The sequence below is a fragment of the Ursus americanus genome, chromosome 27 (assembly GCF_024610735.1).
Source record: "Ursus americanus isolate L20-20 chromosome 27, mUrsAme1.1.p, whole genome shotgun sequence".
NCBI classification, from domain to species: Eukaryota; Metazoa; Chordata; class Mammalia; order Carnivora; family Ursidae; genus Ursus; species Ursus americanus.
In genome coordinates, this window is record NC_142153.1 from 4,799,353 (window position 1) to 4,825,905 (window position 26,553).

Consider the following 26,553-nt stretch of genomic DNA (forward strand, 5'->3'; position numbering starts at 1 on the left):
TCTCATTTTCATCTTATTTTTACGTAGTCAGTTATAATGATTACTCATAGTTAACATTACAATACTAACCTTCCTCCAATTTTGGTTCTCTTTTCAAAAGCACTTGCTGACACACAGGTATCTTTAGCTGTCTTGAAGCTATGAAATCTACACATTTTTTCAATGTTTATATGTTTTTCAACGTGTATGGATTTTAAGTGTTTCTACTTTAAGGGAAGAGAGATAAAGAGGAAAGGAAATTGTCTAACCAGATAACTGATTTCCTTCACCTATAAGTCTCCCATTCCCAGATATTTATTATCTGGTTTACAAAATACAGATTATTATAATTTGCTTTCCTTTGAATGTCTGCCTCTATATTTGCTTAAAGATTTTTAAATGATCATTAATGTTCAGAATTTTCAAAAGGTTATGTCTCAATAGCATTTTCTGGTTATCTAACATTACAGGCTCATAAATGTCTTTCCAATTTCCAGGCTAAGGTCTTTTCTGCAATTATGGGACATTTTTTACAATTATGTTTAAGTGCAAACTCTACCACTCCTTTACTCATTTTCCTAAAACATAATTATCTCCATGCTGTTTTGTTGTGGTTTTTTTTTTTGTAAAGATTTATTTGAGAGAGAGAGTGAGAGAGAGAGAACATGCATGCGGGGCGAGGGGCCGAGGGAAAGAATCTCAAGCAGACTCCCCGCTGAGTGTGAAACCCTACTTGGGCTGATCTCAGGACCCTGAGATCATGACCTGAGCCAAAATCAAGAGTCTGATGCTTAACCGACTAAGCCACTCAGGCACCCTCATGCTCTTTTAACAGTCTTTTTCCTGAACTAGTCGCATGTAGCTAATTCTTCTGTTTGTTGATTCTCTGATGTGTCACCAGCATCACTGTTTTATACCACTGATTCCACTTTTTTTTTTTTATTCTAAGGATGCTTTACTTGCCCTATGGTTAATACCCGGAAATGTGCTTTTTTCTTCCCCTGAACTTGTTTTTCCATAAATGTTAGGCCATTATTGTCTTTTTAGAAGACATTTTGCTCATTCTCTGAATTATTTGTGGCTTTGAAATTCAGCTATTATTGATTTTTTTTCAGGTTTCTTTTTAGGTCCTTCTCATAGGCTGGTGTATCTTTCCTTTGTCTTTGCTGTTTTTTTTAACATTCTAGATTTTCTTTGCTTCACCTTACTTTAGAGAGCTCTCGATGGCCTTAATCAAAACAAGGAGGGATCACGTACTCCTTCATCCCCTCTTTAGTTGGTACCCATACTGGGGGTTCTTTTGTTTGCTTTTTAAAGCTATTTACAGTGAACAAGTCCCTATGGTTTTGCAACTTTATGACCGTATGAAAGTGATATGCATTCAGTAGAAATGTACTTGGAATTTTGAATTTTCACCTTCTCTTGGGCTAGATATATGCCGAAGGACCCTTTTTCATGATGGTGGACAGCAGCAGCAAGCCAAAGTGCCCAGTCAGCCATGCAATCATGAGGGTTAACAAATGATACACCGTAGGATAGTGTAAGTATTCTGAGTGCATTTAAGGTTGGCTAGACTAAGCTATGATGTCCAGTAGGTTAGGTGTTTTAAATGTATTTTCATCTCACTGTATTTTCTACAGTGGGTTGCAACCCATTGGAGGAAAATCTGTACATTAAAATTCCTCCTGTGGGGAAGCCTGGGTGGCTCAGCTGGTTGGGCATCTGACTCTTGATTTCGGCTCAGGTCACGATCTCAGGGTTGTGAGATCAAGCCCCACCTCTGGCTCCATGCTGGGCGTGGAGCCCGCTTAAGATTCTCTCTCTGCCCCTCTGCCCCCCACTAAGAAAAATTACATAAATAAAAATTTAAAATAAATAAAATAAAAATTCCTCCTTTGAAAGCAGTACATTCAAATGCTCAATTTGGAAATAGAGAATATTTTATTTTACATAGAAGAGTAGCCTTGTATTTAAAAAGCAACAAGGTCTAGGAGCTGTACCTTCAGATAAAATAAATCCTTTATCAACAAGGAAGCAAAGAAAAAAAAAGGAGAGAGAGGCAAAAACCAGGAAACAGACTCTTAACTATAGAGAACAAACTGATGGTTCCCAGAGGGCAGATGAGTGGGGGGAGGGGGAAATAGGTGATGGGAATTAAGAGTCCACTTCCTGAGCACTGAGTAATGTACAGAGTTGTTGAATCACCGCATTGTACACCTGAAACTAATCTCAACACTGTATGTTAACTGTACTGGAATTAAAATTAAAAACTTGGGGCGCCTGGGTAGCGCAGTGGTTGAGCGTCTGCCTTCGGCTCAGGGCGTGATCCCGGCATTCTGGGATTGAGCCCCACATCGGGCTTCTCCACTGGGAGGCTGCTTCTTCCTCTCCCACTCCCCCTGCTTGTGTTCCCTCTCTCGCCGGCTGTCTCTCTCTGTCAAATAAATAAATAAAATCTTTAAAAATAAATAAATAAATAAATAAATAAATAAATAAATAAATAAATAAAATTTAAAACTTAATAAAAATAAATAAATCCTTTATCATCAGGAGGGCAGATCCCTGGAATAAATGCCACACCTCAACCTGAGCCTCCCCGTTGTCCTCACTACTTTGCCCTTGGAGAATACCCAGGTGTCTCACTCCTTCCTTCTCTGGTCCAGCAATGGGGTTATGCATCAGGCAGAGGAGTAAAATAAAACATGGTCTATCACTTTCACTCATCACCAAGAACTGAGTTTTTAAAAGATGGGGAGGGGAAAAGAGAAGAGACTGATGTTGCTCACTGCTAGGCATTCTCCCTGATTATATGTCTTCTGATTCTTTCTACAGCCTATTTGTTACCTGACCTAGAAAACTGAAGTGAACATGTAAAGGGCTTCAGGTATGAGAGCATTAAGGATCATTCCAAAGAGACCCAGAGCAAACAAAGTTGTGAGCGTGAACATGATACCTACGTGATAACAGCGTTCAGAATTCCAGAAGACAGTCAGGTTTGTTCCACGTAGTTCATTATGGATGAGCAGCAAGGCCTGGTCCATCTTCAGGTCTACATGCTTTTTTTTATCTAAGTCTGGTAAGAATTAGGGAAAAAAAGTTTAAAAAAAGCAGAAAAAGCACCTGAAAGACACATTAGAGACAAAGTGCACCTGTGTGAACAGTGGCTTCACAGGCGTGCTTCTCAAATGCCTGTACTCGGAGGCTCTGGGGTCTCTCGTCCCTTACTTTGTGAACACACAACTGAACAACTACGCACACATAGGCGTGTGCGCGTGTGCACACACACACACACACACACACACAGGTGCCCTTTTGCACACATGCCTCTACTACAGACGAGGATTCAGTTAACACCATCCACATCCCGTGTGTAAATGGACCATGTTCACCACATGCTAAAGTATGAGGGGCACTGACTTTACTAGTTTCACATCTCTTCCATTTGACAATATGCCAATCTCATGAGCTGGTATTTTCTCCATTTTGTAGATGAAGAAATTAAGGCTCGCATGGATTTGATCACTGTGCACGGCCAGAGTTCTGCAAAATCACTGTGTAAACCCAGTTTGTGTGGTTCCAAAGCCCAAACTTTCCTGGACTATGTTACTCCACTCCAAGTGCAGCTCGGGAGATGACAGGATGCCCGCTTAGCAGGGCTCTGCAGTGATTTGCACACCCTTTAAAGTTGAGAAGCTCTGCCTTATATCACTTGGGTTTGACTTCTGATTCTCCTTCTGGTTTCTACAGCAGATTTGAAATAAGAAGAGAGGATGAGCTTCAGTCTGAAGGGAGAAAGACCCACTGCTCTGTATTCCCAAGGCTTAGAGCTCACCACTTTACTAGATGCTCTTAGGATGACCTAAAGACCACGACCATGAACATTCTAAATTTCACCTGCCAACTTGGTAGGCAAAGAGAACTACTATTAGCTAAAGTGAAAGCAAAATGTTTCATTTAAACCAACCTCCACATTTATACTATTATATGAGAGAGAAATTAATATGCCCTCTAGCTTCTAGGTCAAAAAAGAGAGAGAGAAAAAAAAATATTTAATAACACAATGAGAAAGGTAATAATCTAGCCTCTTTTTTTTTTTTTTTTTAAGAGGGAGAAGCAGATTTCCCACTGAGCAGAGAGCCTGACAGAGGGCTGGATCCCAGGACCCTGGGATCATGACCTGAGCTGAAAGCAGACACTTAATCAACTGAGCCACCCAGGCGCCCCTAATGTAGCCTCTTTTATTTTGTAATATGAAATCTTCCTTCAGGGCGCCCCAGAAACTCATGTGAACAGTTATTTGGTTAATTCAGGAAATTCTTCACTGTACCCAATCTAAATCCCTCATTTTAAAGTTTACCTGAATTTACCCTTATTCAGCTCTCCATAAACACAAAACCCACAATATACAATTCTCTTTTTTTAGATTTATTTATTTATCTTAGAGAGAGAGAGCATGAGTGGAAGTCAGAGAGAGAAAGAGAATCTCAAGCAGACCCCACACTGAGCACAGGGAGCCAGATGTGGGGCTCAATCCCAGGACTCTGAGAACATGATCTGACCCAAAACCAAGAATTGGACACTTAACCAACTGCACCACCCAGGCACCCTAATAATATATAACTCTTAATAATCTACTGAAAATCTTTTCCCCCTCTAGACTAAATAAAGTTACACCCATCACTTTCTCTGTTCTTTGTCATCCTTCTGAAGAGCTTCTTCTAGTAGAAGCAGTGTTTGGGACCAGGGATAAAACATGGCGGGTTAAGTGTCGGGACTCCCAAGTTACACCGACGTGAATTTGAATCCCACCCTGTCTGTTTCCTCACCAATAAATTAGAAGTCTAGAGGTTCTGCACGCAGCTTCTATTGTCGGGCGAAGGTTCCCACACAACCAAGCAATTCTCAGACGGCAGCTGGGCATCCTACAATTCTACTCAATTCTGACACCCACTACCTGGAGACAGTGTCAGATCCCACAGACAGGGGCTCAGTCCCACAAGCCCGCCACCGCCTTCAGACGCCAGTCACCAGCGCAGGTTACACCCATGCTTCTGCCCAACCGGTTAGAGACCGGAGGTTCCCACAACCCCCTCCTCAGTTTTGATTAATTTGCTAGCGCAGTTCACAGAACTCAGAGTGACATTTTACTAGTAGACTGCTGGTACATTATAAAATGATACAACTCAGGAACAGCCAGATGGAAGAGACGCATAAGGCGAGAGAAGGGGAAAGGGCACAGAGCTGCCATGTCCCCTCCCAGGCCACCACTCTCCCCAAATCTCCAATTGCTCACCAACCCAGAAGCTCTCTGAACCCCATCCTATGAGTTTTTATGGAGGCTTCATTACATAGGCAATTGATTAAATCATCGGTCATTAGTGCCGATTCAAGGCCTTCCAACCCTCCCCAGAAGCTCCTTGTGGGGCTAAGAGCTCCAACCCTCCAATCACAGGGTTGGGTCTCCGGGCAACCAGCCCCATCCTCAGGAGCAGTGCGGAAGGTCACCTCATTAACCTAACAAAGACACCTTGGCCCCCACCGAGGAAATTCCCAGGAGGAGAAGTCCTGTGCAAGAATCGGGGCAGGTGGGGGCGAGACCAAATAGAAATTTCTTCACAGAAATCCCAGTGTCACAAGTCATAGTAGTGTGCACTTCACAGGACCGCTGGGAAGGCTACGGTTGATAATACATGTAACATGGTTGGCGCAGAATCAGAAACGAAGTAAAAGCTGAACACGTGAGACTTCTAACGTCAGGCCACACGCGGCCGACGCACAGCTTCATCGGGGTCGGGAACATATGGTTAAATATTTTCCCCAGTTGTTTCTGCTTTGTTCACGTAACTTCATTTCCAATTTCTTCCCATTTCCTCTTTCTTCCTATTTTAAGAAATTATGCTATATACATCTGAAAATTAACACGTTCTCCTTTTGACATAGTTCCTTAACTTCCAGGAGTGAAATTTTATAGCTTTTTCAATAGCTTTGGCTATGCACTGCCAAATGCCTCTCCAGTTTAGCAGTGATTTATGGTGACAACTGCGGAGACTGTGCACTCCCAGGTGACACAGATCATACACTTCAATGTGCACCAGGCCCCAACAGCCCTATGAAATAGCTACTGAGGTCTCCACTTTCTGGACGAGGAATCTGAGGCCTGGAGAGGTCAAACAACTTGCCTCGAGTCACCAACCAGCCACCAGGACTTACAATGCAGCCAGTCTGACCAGCACCTGACCTCTGAGGCCAGTCTCCTGAAGGTAGACAGATCTGTTCCCTAGAAGCTGGGCCAGTGATTTTTAGTCTTTCACTTTTTTCCTCACTTTTGAGCCTGATGTATAGAAAATATAATTTCCTTATTGTTTTAGTTTTGAAGTAATGATTGGCAAGTTTGAAAATGTTTTCCAAATGTTTACCATCAGTACTTTCTTTTCATGTGAATTGTTGGAATGTTCATTTATTTAACCACTTAACCCCCATTAAAAAGGAGACAGCAGGCCCAGAATGGAGTCACTTATGCTAAAGCCCACCCAGACTTAATACCTACCCTAACTGCGGCTTCAGCTTCTTCCAGAAATGGGGCCTTCAACCAGGCAACCTGGAACTTCCTGGTCAGCATCAGGAGCTAATCTGCTGATAGCCCTTTCTGCTTCCCCCTAGGAGGGTCACTGTGCTGAAAACAGTGCAAATTTTTGTGAATAATTTCCTTTTTCCTCTCCCTCTCTGCCTTTAAAAACCTTTCCTTTTCTGCTGCTCAATGAAGCTCCTCTCTACACTGTTTGCTAGGTGGGATGCTGCCCACTTCGTGCATTGTTGAATAAAGCCAATTTGATCTTTTGAATTTACACAGCTGTCTCTTTGTTTTAAGATTTTATTTGACAGAGAGAAAGACAACCAGCGAGAGAGGGAACACAAGCAGGGGGAGTGGGAGAGGAAGAAGCAGGCTCCCAGTGGAGGAGCCCGATGTGGGGCTCGATCCCAGAGCACTGGGATCACACCCTGAGCGGAAGGCAGATGCTTAACGACTGGCCACCCAGGCGCCCCTACACAGCTGTCTTTTTGTTATTTAACAGATTTGGTGGCAGCAGTGGTACTGAAGGAGACTTCCGACGGCTTCGGGGAACATGAGAAACACAGGCATGGTACCCCACAAACACTCTGAGTTCACCGTCTTGCTCACCATGTCCGAGCGCTGAGGGTGAGTTCTCTCTTGGTTCTGTGCTCCACGTTCTGCATCAAGCCCTCGAACTAACTGGCTCTTCAGTCCACAAATCCAGGCTTTTTGAGTGGAAAACCCCAGTCCTCAATCCCGTTCCAAGATCCACGTGGGAACAGTTGGTAGCAGTGCACTGTTCCCCACCATGGGGAGCCCCCAATCTGCAATCCCCATCTGTTGGGGTCTGCTGGTTCAGCCCTTTTCCCAGCCCAAGACTCCACGGGGACTGCAGGGGGTACACACAGGGCCTTTTACTGGCCATTCCACAGAAACTTCCAAAGCCCAGCTTTCGGTTCTGTTCTCAGATTCCACACTGGAAAGTGCTGGCATTTTAGTCCACTGCTCTCCTTTGGGAATCCTTTCCCAGAGTCCATGTCGGGAGCAGCTGCTGTTCCCATTTGTTTGGAATCAGTCTGCAGGCCCCATTCTGAGGGTTTCCCCAACCCTCAGTTCTTTGGTTACGGCTGATGTCTACAGTTTCAGTTCCTCAGATACTACTACTGGTTTCTGCGAATACGCACATGATGGAAAGGTTAACTGTTCATGGGAATCGGGGAGGCCAAAAAAGCCACAAAAATTGGTTAAGTACGAGTCAAGCGTTTAAGAGCTGTTGGAGTGCTCACCACTTAGTCCAAACACACCCGTGTTAGGACAGACGGGTCACAGAACCAGTAGGGTTGACACTAGGTCACCTGCCAACCTCAAGAAAAATTCTGTGCATGTGCAATGACATACACCGTGAAACAGCACACAACCCTACCCCCACAGCACATCCCTCTTAGGTATTAATCTGGCTCTGAGAAACTCAAAGGCTAAGCTAAAAAATAAATAATAAATAATAATAAAGATAAAGACAGGATCCTTAATTTCTAAAGAATGAAGTGTGCTACCATCTGGCACGTTTATTTTATGTCTAAGAACTGTGGTCCCAAAAGCCATAAATATCTACAAAAATGGCAAAAGCTTACGAACGACAAGCTAGAATTACAGTGGCCATTTTGAGTGATGTTCCAATTAGATCAGCTCATTTAAGAAGTGCAGTTAAAGGTAAGGATTCCCAAATTAAACAGAATGTGATACATAATTTTAATTGGAATGCAGAAGCCTCCGAAAGGTTTCAAAATCGCAAAATAGCCCCACTGAAAAATTTATCGTAAAAGACTAATGAAAAATTAAAAACAGAAGAGGTACCTACAACAAAAGGCTATAGAACTCATGTGATCCCTGTTGCTCCCCCATCCTCCTTCACCTGAGTGCTCATTCTAGTTATCCTCTCTCTGAAGTAACTTCACGTGACCATGAACAAAGTCAACCAAGGCAATGATCTTCCAGGCATCCCCATATCTACCTTCAAAGGAGGGACCCCCGTATGCGCTCCTCTCAGAGTTGACAAGACTCAGGGATTTTCTGAGAAACTGCTGCATTATTCCTTTAAAGAGCCAAGGGGAAACTAAAATTAAAACGCAGAACATGAGAGGCACCTGGGTGGCTCCGTTGAGCAGTACCTTCAGCTCAGGCCAGCACCCCAGGGTCCTGGGACTGGGCCCCGCGTCGCCTGGGAGCCTGCTTCTCCCGCTCCTTCTGCTCCTCCCTCCCGCTCATGCCCTCTCTGCCTCTCACTCTCTCTCTAAAAAATTGTTTAAAAAACCTTTTGCACTTACTCCATCGGCCAGAAAAAGTGAGGATTCAACTGTTCTTTTGTAAACTAGTGAGTTCTGCATTATCATATCTGTCATGGTAAAAATTTTACAATAATAACTACCAGGTTTCTGCTTATACATTAATGTCTGTCTGTCTGTCTATGTGTGTGTATGTGTGTAGATGGGTGGCATTCTCTACCTCTGGAAAATTGCTAAATTGCTAAAATTAATTTGTAAAGAGGTCTATTTAATTGGTTTATAAATTAAGTATTTCTAAATCTCAGAAATATAATAGAAACTAATTCAAATGCTTTTTCAGGTTCATATGATCTGGGAAGACATTCGGTATTAAAGATTGTTGGTTTAATTAAAATAGGTATGTCTTTAGAGTTTTCTACATTAAATATGACACTTTTATCCTAGCCAGGTTTACTCATCAAATATGTTCATATTGTCTGTTACTAAATTTGTCAACAAGGGACAGTGGCTGTCTGTCATTTTTGAATCATGATGTTTTATGGGTATTCTAACCATAATTGATAAGAACAAGTAAATTGAATAGATATAATGACGTAAAAAAATTTTTATGTGAACTATTTAAAATAGTTTCCCCAATCTTTTTGGTAACCTTGAAACCTTAAAGTTTTGCTAAATTAAGTTGAATTCACTGAATATCCAGATCATTTCCAAATAAGATAAAATGCTGGAACATTAACTACTGAATATAGGCTTGACCACTTTTGCTTCCTTTTACAGAACTGAAGATATTTGAGCCTGTTAGTAAACATGCTTCATGCCACCCTGAGAAATTTTCTATGAAAAAAGCACATTTCCAGAAGTCATAACATTTGTAAGTCTGCCTGAAAGAGGACTTCAACTGCCTCCATTTTGACCTCAAACTTTCTGTTGGGTTCTTCTTTCCAGCTTGTCTCTTGGCTGGGGGGTGGGGGGGAACCCTGAGGGCAAGGCATCCTCTGCAACATCCCCCTCAAGCAATAAGGACGGCCCAGAGCCAGCAAGACACCACCCTTGATTGACTCTAAGGCAGTGGTCGACCAGACCCTCACTGCCCAGCTGTGTGCACCCACCGACCTTTGCCCCATATTTTCCTTCTATACACCTGGAAGTTATTTTCAGCACTTTGGAGACAGTCTTTTTTTTTTTTTTAATTTTATTTATTTATTTATTTGAGAGAGAGAGAGAGAGAGAGAGAGAGCACACTCAGGCAGAGCTGCAGGCAGAGGGAGAGAGAGAAGCAGGCTCCCTGCTGAGCAAGGAGCCCAATGTGGGGCTTGATCCCAGGGTCCTGGGATCATGACCTGAGCCAAAGGCAGACTCCCAACCCACTGACCCACTCAGGCGCCCCAGGGAGACAGTCTTCGAGACACTAGCCTGCTATTGTCCCAGTGTTGGCCTCACTGAAATAAATCCCTTTCTTGTTTCAACATCACTCGTCTCTCTGCCTATGGATTCTGTCGCTGCTGAGTGGCAGAACCTGGTCTGTCTGGGACCCCCAGGGCCAGGTGCTCTTGCATCCCATGTCCCGGTTATATGACAACTCACAGAATGCTACTGTAAAAGATAGTTCACAATTACTTACTTCTTAAAGTTCCTAAAGGATCCTAATTAACATGCAGGATTAAAGCTACAGGAGATAATAAGGGAGATATTTCCATATGCAAGAAAAGTAGCATGTGTGCCTTCATGAAAAGGTATGAGGAATGGAAATGTATTTTTGTTGAGGGGAAAAAAAAAGGAAACCTGTCCTAAAATCAGGGTGGTTTTTCTTTAAAAAGAATACATAGGACATAGGGAATACACAGGACAAAATCTGATGGTAAAAAAGAAGGGAATCTTTGAAAAGGAACTTTAATGTGTAGTCAGGCTAAGATGAAAATGAATTGATCTAAAACTCAGGGGTTTAAACTCAATTAGCCAACATACAGTACATCATTAGTTTCAGATGTAGTGAGGTTTTGGGGTTTAAGATTTTATTTGTTTATTTGACAGAGATAGAGAGAGAGACAGAGCGCGAGCAGGGGGAATGGCAGGCAGAGGGAGAAGCAGACTCCCCGCTGAGCAAGGATCCCGATGCGGGACTTGATCCCAAGACCCCAGGATCATGACCTGAGCTGAAGGCAGATGCCCAACCAACTGAGCCACCCAGGCACCCCCCATTTTTTTAAAGTAATCTCTATGCCAATGTGGGACTCCAACTCATGACCCCAAGATCAAGAGTCACATGCTCTACTGACTAAGCCAGCCAGGAGCTCCTAAAAATGAGTTTAAATATCAAAAGTACACTGTGCAAAATTAGAATTTGGTTTTTCTCTCCATTAAAAGGACAGAGTTCTTTTAGGTTATTGGTCTGCTCTTAATAAATTATAACCAAAGGGTTTTCTTCACCTTTAATATAATCTGCCTAGAAAACAAAAATTCTGTTTTGTGTTTATCAGGTTTTTAGTTAGAAAAAAAACCCAGAGTCTTTTCAGTATTAAAATAGGTACAGCTTTGTATAACTGTTTGACTTTCTGTATTTGCCTATGAAGTCTTTGCTACTTGGTGAAATGGATAACTAAGTATTATTTCACAGTGACCTATGACCCTATCTAATGAAGTATCCAAACTTTTTGATACTTTTAACAAACCTCCCCAAAACCAAATTCTAAATGAAGTCTTTTTGACTTTGACCTTGAACTAGCCTTGGGTTTTCCAGATGGTCCCTTGGAATATCTCAAACGATTTGTTCTCCTTATAAAAGGGAAGATGTTAAACTTAATAGGCTTACCTGGTATGTTAAATTACATGGGAAGCGTTGTCAAACAGGATGCTAAACCTTCTTAGATTATATTTGCATGGATATATGTTAATATAAGTGTTCCAGAAACTGTATGAAATTCCTGAAGATTGAATAGGTATTGATATAATGTTAACACCTGTAATTCTAGTTATTATCTGAGTATGTATTCACGAAAATAACCAAATTTCTTTGTCAATTCCATTGTAATGAACTTTTATCATATTTTTAACAAAAGGCATTTTTAAGTCTTCTGTCATTTACAGAGAGTTATTGTTTTTACTCAGATGCTTTTACAAAAGCTTCCTGCAAATGTGTTTCATCTTCAGAGAAATTCATGGAAAAGAATCTGACAAGTACTCTAGAATAGGGGTTTCTGATAACTTTCAGATCATGCAACTGAACTGGGTAAAAATTTCCAGAACTATTGGGCGCCTGGGTGGCTCAGTTAAGCATCAGACTCTTGGTTTCAGCTCACTTCAGGTCATGACCTCATTGGTCATGGGACTGAGCCCCTCATTGGGCTCTGCTCTCAGGTTGAGTCGGCTTGAGAATCCCTCCCTCTGCCCCTCCCCCAACTCATGCACACATGTGTGCGCTCTTTCTCTCACTCTAAAATAAATCTTTTAAACAAAAGTGGAGGGGGGGACTGGGTGGCTTAGTCAGTTGAGCATCCGACTCCTGGTTTCAGCTCAAGTCATGATCTCAGGGTCATGAGATTGAGCCCCACGTCAGGCTCCATGCTCATTGGGGAGTCTGCTTGGAATTCTCTCTCTCTCTCCCTCTGCCCCTCCCCCTACTCACACACAATCTCTCTCTCTCTAAAATAAATAAATAAATCTTTAAAAAAAAAAGAAAGAAAAGAATTTCCAGAACTAGTGGAAAAACAGTATTCAAGTAGGACAAGAATTTATAACATGGGACTGAATGAACCGAGGAGGAGGATTATTAATTTTTATGACTTCTTGTTTAAAACTCTGCCGGTTCTCTCACATTTTGCTTTTCCAGATTTTAAGAGACCTTTTTCTCTTTTCTGTTAAGGTATCAACAAATTGACAAGATATACCTTTGCAAACAAAGATGAAACATTTACTTTTTCTCCCTACCTAATTCCTCCAGAATTGGAAAGCTCTTGGGTATTCTTTTCATGGCCATATAGTTATTTACAGAGATTCGATGAGTCTGATCCTTGTAAACAGACACCACTGAAACCTTGGCTATACTATTAAAGCTTTGACCAGCATGTCATATTTGAGAGAGATATGAATAGACTCAGGTATGACCAAACAGCTTTAAAGAACTAAGGTTGCTGTGAAATGTTGGGATCCCGGAGCCAACAGCCAAGAAAGAATTCTTGAGTCATCTTCAGTGCAAAAACAGTGGTTTTATTAAAACATGGGGGGTGTACAGCTTACTTAGAAATAAATATTTTCTTAAAAAGAGAGAAAAAAAGCTATAACCAACTTTTAAAAATAAAGAGCTTATATGGTCAATCACTATTCTGGCTGCACTTAAGAAAATAATCAGGCAAAGTTTAATGCAAACAAATTAGTTTTACTATTAAAAATGAGGGTAATTGTAGAGAGAAGAAATGTTTACCCCTTTGTCTGTATTAGATTCTAATCCTGTTAACTGTCTTTGAGGTTCTGTTATAAATTGGACTGGATCCTGAATTATTCTAGTTTCCTCAAAAATTTGGCTCCAACTCTCCAAACTAGTTTGCAATTTTCTCCCAGCCTTCTGATTGGAATCACCAAGAACAAAGACTGCCCTTGAATCTCATGGCAGGGACTCCACGTCCTCCTTACCACCCAGGCAGCAGCCAGACTTCAGGGACGTAAGCCCCGGAAATGCATCTCGCTGTGAAGAAGGCTCCACCCGACATGGGGTCCTATACGAGCACTAGCGCCCTCCCAACGAAACTGAATAGGAAGAGAAGGAGCTGACATCAAGCAGCGGGCTTCCTCCCAAGATGCCCAATCGAGACTGCATACTTTAAACATGGAACTCTTTCTTCCTCCTTTTCTGTCTTTTACTCTGGCACTGGCCTAGGAAGATAATGCCATCATCTGTAACTCACAGGCCACTGCTAAGGTGGGTAACTTCTGGAACTTAGAACAACTGTTTATTTTAGGCTAAGAGGAAACCTCGCTGACCCTTTGGCTTGAACAGGCAAATACAAATGATTCCTGAGAATGAATCCCTTAACCACACCACCATAGCAGGAAGTGATCTGTGCCCCCAAAGAGTTTGTCCTTGTCGGTGGTGGTTACCACTATGAATGCCTCTTAGTCTATCGAATTGTGGGGCTAAGAACTAAGGCGAGGGGAGCCTGGGTGGCTTAGTCGTTAAGCATCCGCTTTCAGTTTAGGTCATGATCCCAGGGTCCTGGGATCGAGCCCTAGGTTGGGCTCCTTGCTCAGCAGGGAGCCTGCTTCTCCCTCTGTCTTTCCCTCTCCCCACCCCCTGCTCATGCTCTCTCTTGCTATCTCTGTGTGTCAAATAAATAAATAAAATCTTGGGAAAAAAAAAAAAGAACTAAGGCCAAATGAACTAAGACACCTCATTGGTCCACTCTCCAGGATTTGCACTGTCCAGTCAGAAAGGAATTACCAGGAGGCATTCATGACTCTAACTCACTTCCTCTGGTAGGACCATACTTCACTGGTTAGGAGTACATGTCAACGAGGATATGATCAGAAACCTCTCCTTAACGCTTAAAGATATTGCAAAATCCAGTGCTAAGACAATAGCTGCCCAATGAAGATCCTTAGACTCTCCGTCCAAAGTTGTTCTTAATAATAGGAGAGCCCTTGGTTATATTTAAGCCAAAAAAAGAGATCTCTGAACTACGGCCAAAACCACCTGCTGCACCTGCACTAACACTTCTGGGGAAGCTGAAACTCAGGCAGAGGATCACGGAGCAAGCCGCCTGGCTTCCAGAGGTGACTCCTTCAACAGGTCTTTTTTTGACTTAGTTGATTTTGATATTTTTGATTGGTTTGGGTCTTGGGGACCCAAGTGGCTCTGAAATGCACTCCAGACATTGGGAATTAGCCTGCTTGTAATAACTGTAGTAGTCTCCCTGGTGTGTTAGATTCTCTCAAAAGCTCTCAGTACATCTTTGCAGCCACTAACCACCATGCAAATGATCTCCTTATATAGAAACATCAGAAAGCAACAAAGAATGACCGACTGAAAGACAGTAAACCTTGAAATTGTGGCCTATGAATCCCACAAAGATTAAAACAAAACAGGGGTGCCTGGGTGGCTCAGTCGGCTAAGGGGCTGCCTTTGGCTCGGGTCATGATCCCAGGGTCCTGGGGTTGAGCCCCGGCTCATCATCAGGGCTCCCTGATCAGCGGGGAGCCTGCTTCTCCCTCTCCCTCGCCACTCCCCCTGCTTGTGCTCTCGGCAAATAAATAAATAAATAAATAATCTTTAAAACCCCCCAAAAAACAAATCAAAACAACATGACCTATGGATACCACACGAAGATCACAAACTTGCATATAAAGCTCTGAGAACTACAGAGCTGAGAGTGGGGGTAGAGCCTTACACTTCGATCACACCTCTCAGTTAAGCTGAGTGTGATCGAAAGGTGGAGATTGTTAAAGAGGAGACAGGAGGCCCCAAATAAAGTCACTTATGCTACACCCCATCAAGACTTAATACCTAACCTAACTGCACCTTCACCTCTCAGAAAAGCGACCTTTAACCAGGCGACCTGGAACTTGACCGTCAGCACCAGAAGGTAATGTACTGATGGACCCCTTCCATTACCCCTAGGAGAGCATCCTGGCCTCAAATGCATTCTTTGCTAATAATTTCCTTTTTTCCTCTCCCTCTCTGCCTTTTAAAACCTTTCTTTCTCAGGGGCGCCTGGGTGGCTCAGTCGTTAAGCGTCTGCCTTCGGCTCGGGTCATGATCCCAGGGTCCGGGGATCGAGCCCCGCATCGAGCCCCGCATCGAGCCCCGCATCGAGCCCCCCATCGAGCCCCGCATCGAGCCCTGCACGGGGCTCCCTGCTCAGCTGGGAGCCTGCTTCTTCCTCTCCCACTCCCCCTGCTTGTGTTCCCTTTCTCGCTGGCTGTCTCTGTCAAATAAATAAAATAGAATATTAAAAAAAATAAAAATAATAAAACCTTTCTTTCTCTGCAGCTTGAGGGAGCTCCTTCTATTCGCTGGATGGGATACTGGCCGATTCATGAATTACTGAATAAAGCCAATTTGATCTTTACATTTACCCTGCTGAGTTTTTGTTATTTAACGCCCGTTCAGTCTTGAGGTTCTTTTAGGATTTGTATCATTTCTTTACATAGCACAGATGTTAAATCCTTTGTCATACCTGTCACAGATACGTGTCACGCCATGTTTTCAAATAGTTCTCTTTAGTTTCCCTTGTTCCGTTTTGATAGTTTTCATTTTCAAATTTATAGTCACTATCCATTGACCTTTTCCTCTGTAATTGTTTACATATCATCATCCCTTCATAGTTGGAGTAACTAATGCTTTTATTCATATTCCTGAGTCTTCAGTAGTGGGTAGAGTAGGGTTCTTCAATTTCCAAACGAATTTCAGACTTTAACAGGTCTTAATAGTCACCACAAGGATACAACTCCCAGGCTATCCACTATGACATCTAAATTGAACTTGATGCTCAGTTTCAAGAAAAAGCCGCCAACTTCTGATACTGATGACCTTAGAAATACCAGGGCAACACTCAAGGAGCATTATATCCAAAAAAAACCAATTTTCTCAATAAAGTCACCTTTCAATAGTGCCCGAGTAACTGTGCTGTTTGTATATCAGACTTTTATTTTGTTTCCAAAAATTTAATTTCTGGGCCTAGCTCTCTGTTCATGAGTATCTTTGCAGGACAAATTTTTAAAGACATTGTCTATTTATTATTTTTTCTTTCTAAGTAAACTTGAGTCCTCAAACCATAGGAAGATGGAGTTCTTAGTAGGAAGTTGTCCAGCCCAAACCTGAACTCCAGGTGGCAGTAAAGCCTAGCTGTCCTCTCAACACAGCTCCCTGAAGGTTCTGGAGTGGATCACTTAAGAATATTAATATGTTCTCCCTAACTCCACAGAATTACTACTTACAAATCACCTCTGTCCTAAAATAATTACCGCTATTAAATGGTGCTAAAGTACAAAAAAAAGGCATTGCACGAGATCTGTCCCTGACAACTTAAGATTGGCCTGATGACGTAACCTCTTAGGGTCCGTTTCCTCCAATATAAAAGGGGAGTAGAGGGGACAGAGTCAGGAGTGGGGGAGGCAGTAATACAAAATGTAATCCGCTAAGATGGTTTTTCAAAATTCATTTAGTCTTTGCCCTACAAGATTCTGGCCAGGGAGGAGGGACAGTCTGAAGTACACGCACTGACGCCGAAACTGCCCTTATTCTGATACAGAAAACGGGATGGGAGGAGGGGGGAAGAGAGGCAGGGGACAGGCAGACCTTTCCCCAAACCCTGATCAAATAGGGTTTGCTGCAGTTGACTGACCCCATAATCCCTGAACAAAGCATCCCCTGGGGAGGAGCTGGGGACTATCATCTCCTGGGGCCGTGGGATTCCCGTTTCGGGGGTTCTAGGGGAGTATTTTTCACCATTTCCCCCGGGGAGTTGGGAGACCACGCAAATTAGGAAAACACTAGAGGAGCTGAGTGCCGACACCCCCAGTCGGCAGTAGAATCACCCCCAGCAAAAATACCCCACGCTGCCCCTCCCAGGCCAAAAATCTTGTTTCGTGGCTTCCCAGCAAACCGCAGGGCGCCAGCAAACCCAGGCCTCAACTGTCCCTCGCATCACCCTAGCCGTGAAATGTGCCTAAGGGCGCTGGAGACGGGGCTTCGAGTTCCGACAACCAGCGCCTGCGATCCACACCGTCCCCGCGCCGCCGCTAGCGGAGTTCTTATTCTAGGTCGGACGTTTACTAGCGAGTTGCAGGCCAGCGCGGCGGGTGGCTTTTCCCCGCCCAGCCGCGGCCCGGGGCTGCAGCGCTGCGAGCCCCGCAACCACGGCGGCCCGGCCGGGCAGCGGCCCGCGCTCCAGCTTCCCCCAGCGCAGCCGGCCACGCGCCAAGTCGTGCGTCCCCTTCGCGGAGCGGAAAGTCCCCGCAAACAGTAAGCTAGGCGAGGGCTGCACGTCGGAAACGCCCCTTTCTCGGCCCGTCCGTCTCTTATTTAGCTTCGCATTTGGGGAGTAACAGGTCTCCCCCTCAAAGGCTCTCCGCTGTAAAACAAGAGTCGCCTGGAGACCTAGATGCGCGGCAGCCTCGGGGCGTGCGGGCGGGCGTGGGCGCGGGGCTGTCCCGCTCGGCGGCTCTCTCCGCGGCCCGCGGCCCTCCCGTTCGGGTGGGTGTTTCCCGTTCGGGTGGGTGCTTTTTGGACGAAGGGGTCGGGCCCCTCCACAGCACTAGTCCCCCGAGCCCGCGAGGCTAACCCGCGCCGTGTCTGCGACAGCGGGCAAACGTGCCGACACCGAAAGACTCCCGGCCCGAGGGCGCTCCCTACAACGCAGAGGAAACAAAAACTAGTTCCGGAGACCCGCTTTATTCCGAGCGCTCGCCCGCGGCGGGGCCCCAGCCGGGAGGGGGCGGCGCGTCGCCCCGGGGGAGGGGACAGTCGCGCGGCCCCTCAGCTGGCCGCGCCCCCCAGCGGAACGGGCGGCGGGAGGGGCCGCCGCGGCGCGGGGTCCGCACTCACCTCGCGGCGGGGCGGCCTCGGCACCGCGCTCCGGAGAGCCGCCGGGGGCCAGCAGCGCGGCGCTCAGCACCGACGCGGCCAACAGCAGCGCGGCCAGCGCCCGGCCAGCGCCCGGCGCCCCGCTCATGCCGCCCGCCGCCGCCGCCGCCTCGGCCGCCGCTCCTCTGCCGCCGCCGCCGCGCTCCCGGGCCCGGCGCTTCTCCGCGCCACGCGGCCGCGCGCCCGTCATCGCCTCCCTCCCGGCTGCCGTCACCACCGCCGCCGCCTGACTCACCGAGGGGGCGGGGGCAAAGCCGGAGCCGGGGGCGGGGCCGCTGGCGGGGGAGGGTCGCGGGCCTGCCCCCGCGTCGGGCGGGGCCGCCAGCTCCCTGCGCCCGCTGACCCGAGCACGGGAAGGAGCCGAGGTGCGCTCCCAGCACGCAGTGCTCTTTGGTGCTGCAGGCCAGCGGCCGCGGCGCCCCAGTCTGTGGCCACTCCCCTGAGCAACATTCTGCTCAATTCCTGGGTCCTGTCATTCACCATACAAACGGGCGTTAGCGTCCCCTGGCCCCAGTTCTGGAAATGCCATGGTAAGCAAGACAGGCAGAGTCCCAGCCCCCCCAGGCGTTCACCCTCCAGAGGGACAGATGCGCCTCCAAAGCCGCCATGGGGTACCACCAGTTTGATGCTCTTTGTCAGTCTCGGATGCAAAGTTAGAGGCGCGCGGGCACGATGACTCCGCAGTTGCACTCCTATATACCCGGGGAAACTGTCGTACGGAGGAGACACGTTCGATAATGCTCGCAGCGGAGTGCTTTCGAATTTCAAAAACCTGTAAACACTCTAAATGTCTATCAGTGGAGAAAATGGGTAAATTGTGGTAGAATATATACAGCTGTAGAAATGATCTATGTGTATCAACATGGATGAGTCACAAAAATAAAGCTGAGGGCAAAAGGCAATTTGCACAAATCCCTTTGTGATAACTTATACGTAAAGTGTAAAGCCAGAAAAACAGTACTGTATGTTGTTTAAGTATATATGCATATGTAATAAAACTATAGACAGATACGGAAAGATAGACACTAAATTCAAGTAATGGTTGGGAGTAGGGAGGGAGCAAGATGTCATCGCAGTGGGCTTCGGCTGGCAATGTTTCATTGCTTAACTAGGGTGATAGGCATATGGGTGACCCCTATATTACCTTTTTTAAAGATTTTATTTATATGTTTGTTAGAGAGCACATGCAGGGGGAGTGGCAGGCAGAAGGAGAAGGAGAAGCAGGCTCCCCGCTGAACAGGGAGCCCGATACAGTGAGCGATCATGATCTGAGCCAAAGGCGGTGGTTTAACCGACTGAGCCACCCAGGCGCCCCCCCCCCAATTATTTTTTATACTTCCCTGTGTGTCTGAATTACCTGACAATGTTTTAAAGCTACAATAAGTATGGTGAGTGCTATGTTGGTAGAACAAGATGCTAAGATAGCATTTGACAGAAGCACCTAAGCTGGTCTGGAAAGACTCCCAGGAAGACTGACACTTAAACCAAGTTTGAGGGATGTTAGCCAGGCCAAGGGAGGCAGTGTTCCTGGGGCACCTGGGTGGCTCAGTGGTTAAGCGTCTGCTCAGGTCATGATCCCAGGGTCCTGGGATCCAGCTCCCTGCTCAGCAGGGAGCCTGCTTCTCCCTCTCCCACTCCCCCTTCTTGTGTTCCCTCTCTCTCGCTGTGTCTCTCTCTGTCAAATATAAAATCTTGGGAAAAAAAGGGGGGGGGGGAGTTCCTAATAGAAGGAACAGCCTTTGCACAGGCTCAGATAAAGCAGAGCCCAGCGTGGGAACCCAGTGTAACTGAAGCGGAATTCTGGGACAGAGCTAGTCAATAGAATTGAGTTGGGTGGGTCAGTCAGTTAAGTGGCTGCCTTCGACTCAGGTCATGATCCCGGAGTCCTGGAATCTGGTCCCGCATGTGTCCTGCACTGGGCTCCCTGCTCAGCTGGGAGCCTGCTTCTCCCTCTGCCCCTTCCCCTCCCCCTGCTTGTTCTCTCTCTTTCTCTCTCTGTCTCACAAAAATAAAAAAGATAAAAGATAAAAAAAAAAAAAAAAAAAAAGAACTGAGTTTGGGCTTCGTCCTAAGGACCATAGCAAGCTGTTGATGAGTTTTAAGGTGGAGAATAACTTTCAGGAAAATAATGGTCATGGACTGTCTCACAAAGGTCAGTCACATCCTCTTTCTCAGAGAAGACAAGTGTCTATGTCTGAACGTCAGGAAAATGTTCAGTTACTCCCTCTTTCTTCTTTGTCCCACTGTTCAGAATCTCAAGACTCAAGGGACAGTGGTGTCTAAGCCATCTGGCAAGGCCATTGCCAACAAGTTGTCTACTGTCCAACAGCTGCTTCTGTCCCCACAGAACCAGAATGGGCCACAGGGGCCACAGGGTAGATATATCCTTCTCTCTCCTCTCCTTGAGGACGGCACTTTCAGCTTCGTCCCAATCCTCCATGGCCAGGAGAGTCGGGAGTTCCTGTCTTAGAGCAGTGCTTGGCTGTCCACCTGGAACACCCTTCCACCAGATACCTCACGGCTCCCTCCCTCACTTCACTCAGGTCTCAGCTCAACTGTTAGCTTTTCAAGGTGGCCTTCCTCATTACCTTAATCTAAAGCTAAAACTTCCTCTATCCCTGTATCTCACTGTATCTGCTCTGTTTTCTTCTCTACCTGACATTAGAATGTGCATTTGTTTATGTGTTTCTCTTGCATTAGAATGTAAGCTCCATGTAGGCAAAAAGTTTGTCCTGAGGGCAAGAACCTTCTCTGTTAGGCTATGATGCCCTAATAAACAGCCCCTAAATCTCTTGGCTTATCTCAACGGAAGTTCATTTCTTGCTCACATTTATGCCCGATGCTTCAGTCCAACAGCAGCTTCCACCACTCCTGCAGCAGTGGGAACATAATGTCGCAAATCCCCCACTGGCTCTTAAAGCTCCTTCCGTAAGGAGATGTCTGTGACTTGCATTCACATTTCACTGTCCAAAGCAAGCCCTGTGGCCACACGCAACGAACACGTGCAGGAAAAAGACCAAAACAAAACCACTGGACAAAATTCAATACCTAGTCAATTCTCAGCAAACTAGGAATAGAAGGGAATCTCTTCAGTCTGATAAAGGGCATCTATGAAAAACTTAGGGCTAACTGGACACTTGGGGAGACTGAATGCTTTCCTCCTAGGATCGTGAACAAGACAAGATTGTCTGCCCTCACCATTTCTACTCAGCATTGTCCTGGAGTTCCTAATCAGTGCAATAAGGCAAGAAAAAGAAATTAAAAACTTACACATTATATTTACTCAGAGATGGCATGATTGTATATGTGGAAAATCTTAAGGAATCTACAAATACAAAAAAAAAAGTTACTAGAAAGCTTAAGTGAATTTAGCAAGGTCACAGAACTCAAAGTCGATATACAAAACTCTATGTTTATATTCCAGACATAAACAATTGGAGCTTGACATTTTTAAATAGGATTTACAATAGAGTTTTTTAAATGACTACATAGCAGTAAATTTAATAAAACTGAAGACTTGAACATTGAAAACTATAAATATTGATGAGGAAAGTTAAAGAAGACCTAACTAGCTGGAGAGAAATACCATCTTCATACATTAAAAGAATCATTGCTGTTAAGATGCCAATTTTCTCCAAATCAATCCCAATCAAAATTCCAGCAGGTTATTTTTTAGATTTTTTTTTTTTGCATGTGTGAAGAAATTGACAAATGATTCCAAAATGTATATGGAAATGCAAAGGGCCTAGAATAGCCAGAATTATTCTGAAAAAGAACAAAGTTGCAGGAATTGCATTATCTGATTTCAAGATTATAAAGCTATAGTAATCAAGACAGTCTGTTTTGGGGATGGCTGAGTGGCTCAGCCGGTTAACCGTCTGCCTTCCGCTCAGGTCCGTGGATCGAGTCCCACATTAGGCTCCCTGTTCAGCAGGGAGCCTGCTTCTCCCTCTCCCTCTGCTGAGCCCCTTGCTTGTACTCTCTCTGTCCCTCTCTCTCTCTCTCTGACAAATAAATAAATAAAATATTTAAAAAAAAAAAAGATAGTGTGTTTTCAGTGGAATAGGATAGAGAGCCTAGAAATAAACACACGCAACTTGGTTTTCACCACATTGCCAAAGGAATTTAATAGGGGAAAGCATATTCTTTTCAACAAATAATGCTACAATTATATGATTCACTTTGACCCTTACCTCATACCACATACAAAACAAACAAACAAACGAAGTCACAAAACAAACAAAAAAATAGATGAAAGACCTAAACATAAATGCTGAAACTATAAAACTTCTGGAGAAAATACAGAAGACTTATAGGAGAAAATATTTATGACCATGGATTAGGCAAAGATTTCTTTTTCTTTTCTTTTTTTCCCCCTCTGTATAGTGTTTATTAAAAGAAGAACGAGTTAGATGTTGGGTGAAAGATTTCTTAAATAGTACATAAACCATTTTTTAAAAATCAAAGACCCGAAAAAAATTTTTTTAAAGCTAAAGACACTGTTAAGAAAAAGAAAAGGGGGGCACCTGGGTGGCTCAGTCGGTTACTCATCTGCCTTCAGCTCAGGTCATGATCCCAGAGTCCTGGGATGGAGCCTGAGTCAGGCTCCCTGCTCAGTGGGGAGTCTGCTTCTTCCTCTCCCTCTGCCCCTCCCCCCACTCCTATGTGCTCTCTCTTTCTTTCAAATAAATAAATAAATAAAACCTTTAAAAAAATTCATTGAGATGTACACTTAAAATGGTTGCATTTTATTACATACAAACCAGATTTCTGCCTTGGGAAATCCGATGGATAGCATGCCATTTATAGATGTAGGAAATACTGAAGAAGCGGATTTGGAGAAAAAAGTTATTTGGGAAATGTTGAAATGTTGAGTTTGAAATGTTCTTCTTTGGAGAAATGTGTATCAGTCTCTCATTTTTAAATTGGATGGTTGTATTGTTATTGTTGAGTTATAGGGGTTCTTTATATATACTGGATTAACCTTCCCTTATCAGATATATGATTTGCAAATAAAATTGATGTAAAGAATTAAGTATTTGGAAAAAATCGGTACAGAGATGGCAAGTGAAGCCATGGAAGAGGATGAGATCATCCAGATAATGTGTGTTGGGCTAAGAATAGAACCTTCAGGAACACTTGGGATGGGCAGAGACTAGGAAGAAGAAGCCAGAATGGTAGGAAGAATTCTAGGAGGTTGTGATATCACAGAAGTCAAGAGGTATTTCAAGAAGGATAGGACTGAAAATTATCCACTCAGTTTAGCTCCCAGGTCATTAGTGACCTGGTAACAGCAGGGGTAGGGGTAGCAGCAAAGATCAGACCGCAGTGAGCGGAAGAGTCAAAGGAGTATAAAGCATAGACACGTCAATACAATACAATGGTACGGGACAACTAGATGGCCAAATGCAAAAGAAGGAAGCTGGACCCTTACTTTACACCATATACAAAAATTAAACAAAAATGGATCAAGGATTTTAATGTTAAATCAGAAATTATAAAACCTTTAGAAGAAAACATAAGGATAAGTCTTTATGAACTTGGATTTGATCATTGATTCTTAGGTCAACAAAAGCATGAGCAACAAAAGAAAAATACAGATCAATTGGACTTCATCAAATTAAAGCTTTTGTGTTTCAAAAGACACTTTCATGGTGCCTGGGTAGCTTAGTCAGTTAAGCATCTTCCCTTGGCTCAGGTCATGATCCTAGGATTGAGCCCCATGTCAGGCTCTCTGCTCTGGGGGAGTCTGTTTTCCTTCTCACTCTGCCCCTCCCCCCCTGCTCATGCTCACTCTCCCTCTCTCTCTCTCTCAAATAAATAAAATCTTTAAAAAAAAAAAAAAGACACTTTGGGGGCACCTGGGTGGCTCAGTCAGTTAAAGCATTGCCTTCGGCTTAAGTCATGATCCCAGGGTCCTGGGATCGAGCCCTGTGTTGGGTTCCCTACTTTCAAGAAAATAAAAAGACAACTGATCAAATGTGAGAAAATATTTGCAAATAATATATCTGATAAGGGACTTGTGTACAAAATATATAAAGAACTACAACTCAACAACACAACCAAACAACTGAATTTAAAATGGGCAAAGAAAAAAATGGGGGAAAGGGTCTGAATAGATATTTCTCCAAGAAAAATATACAAATAGCCAGTGAGTACCCACAAAAAAATGCTCAAAATCATTAGTCATCAGGAAAATGCAAATCAAGGCCATAATGAGCCCTGTTCATGGATTGGAAGGCAATATTATTAAGATATCAATGCTACCCAAGGTCATCTACAGATTGAACTCAATGTCTATCAAAATCCCAATGGTATTTTTTTTGCAAAATAGTAAAGGCCATCGAAAATTTAGATGGGATCATAAGGGACACCAAATAGCCAAAACAATCTTGAAAAAAAAGAACAAAGTTGGCAGTTTCACATTTCTGGATTTCAAAACTACAAAGCTACATGATCAAAACAGTATGGTACTGGCATAAAGACAGAGATCTAGACCAATTACATGGAATAGAAAGCCCAGAATCAACTTACATATAAGGTCAAATAATTTTCAACATGGGAAAAAACAACGTTTTCAACAAATGATGTTGGGGAAATTGGATATCTACATGCAAAAAAAAAACCCTAGAAGTTGGGCCCTTTCTTACACTGTCTACAAAAGTTAACTCAAAATGGATCCAAGACCTAAATGTAAGAGCTAAAAGTATAAAATTCTTAGAAGAAAATATGGGGGAATAGCTTCATGACATTACATTCAGCAGTGAGTTCTTAGGTATGTCACCAAAAGCAAAGACAACAACAACAAAAAAGATAAATTGAACTTCATCAAAATTAAAAAGTTTTTGCATCAGGGGCGCCTGGGTGGCACAGCGGTTAAGCGTCTGCCATCAGCTCAGGGCGTGATCCCGGCGTTGTGGGATGGAGCCCCACATCAGGCTCCTCAGCTGGGAGCCTGCTTCTTCCTCTCCTGTTCCCCCTGCTTGTGTTCCCTCTCTCGATGGCTGTCTCTATCTCTGTCAAATAAATAAATAAAATCTTTAAAAAAAAAGTTTTTGCATCAAAGGACATGACCAATAGTGAAAAAGCAACCATGGAATGGGAGAAAATATTTGCAAATCATATGTCTGGTAAGGGACTGATATCCAGTATATATAAAGAACTCCTACAACTCAACAACAACAAAACAAGCAATACAATTTTAAAATGGGCTAAGAACTTGAATAGGCATTTCTCCAAAGAAGACATACAAATGTCTTAGTGGTTGCTTAAGGGTAGAGGTTGAGGGGAATGGGAGGATAGAGGATTATAGCTAATGGGTGTGGCATTTCTTTTTGAGGGGATGAAAATGTTCTGGATTCTTTTTCAGCTTGAGGTAAATTGACAAATAATCGAAAATAAAAGTGTATATGTTTCAAGTGCCCATTGGAGTTGGGGCAAGATGGTGGAGGAGTAGGGGCCCCGTTTGAACGGGTACCCTGAATTGAGCTGGATATCTACCAAACCATTCTGAACACCCACGAAATCAGCCTGAGCTGTAAGAATATGTATCTGGATCTCTATAAGCAGAAAATCTGTGGTCACAATGTATGCCGGACAGAGTTGTGATTTTGCGGGCAGATATCAGAAGATAAACGGGGGAGAGGGAGCCGCCATAAGCTGGCCCTGGAAAATGATATAACACCGGAGCGCAAAAGCCTCCTGGGCCAGCCAGGGGACTGGCAATCACTTGCAGGGCAGTAGGGGTGGCGGGAAGGGCCTGATAAGGGTGCTCAAACAGGATCCAGGAGCTGCAGAGGGTGCACCCAGACTGGGGCCCTTGCCACTGCCTGCGTGGACCCGGACCACCTGCGGTTTTGGAAACACAGGGGGCAGAGACAGGCGGGGGCCCTGAGTCTACCGCTGGGAGGGTCACTGGGGGTGTGCACACCCGTGGGAGGCTGCAGATTTCAGCAGCGGGTTCAGAAAGGGAGACTGTATTCTGGAGGGTTTGGAGAAGAGCAGACTGTGATTTCTCTGCCCTGGGACAGAGGTGTGGGTGCATCGTTTTCCTTGCTCTGACCCTCCAAAAAGGCACGAAAAGCTGCCAGAGAACAAAAGCCCAAAAAACCAGTTTCCACGGAGCCCAGCCTCCTGATAGTGGGTGGGGCAACTCCGCCCAAGCA

At 44.4% G+C, this 26,553-nt stretch overlaps 1 protein-coding gene across 2 annotated transcripts in view; it reads right to left on the reverse strand.

Annotated features, from left to right (window-relative positions):
- HGSNAT (heparan-alpha-glucosaminide N-acetyltransferase) overlaps window positions 1-18,593 on the reverse strand; it is a 45,229-nt gene extending 26,636 nt beyond the window's left edge. For both annotated transcript variants that reach the window (XM_087856349.1, XM_045779113.2), the window contains exons 1-2: window positions 18,350-18,593; window positions 2,937-3,052 (exon numbers count right to left, since the gene is read on the reverse strand). In XM_087856349.1, coding sequence (XP_087712475.1) covers window positions 2,937-3,052; window positions 18,350-18,578 — 345 coding nt within the window. In that variant the 5' untranslated portion in view covers window positions 18,579-18,593. The remainder of the gene's footprint in view (window positions 1-2,936; window positions 3,053-18,349) is intronic.
- Window positions 18,594-26,553: the final 7,960 nt, after the last annotated feature.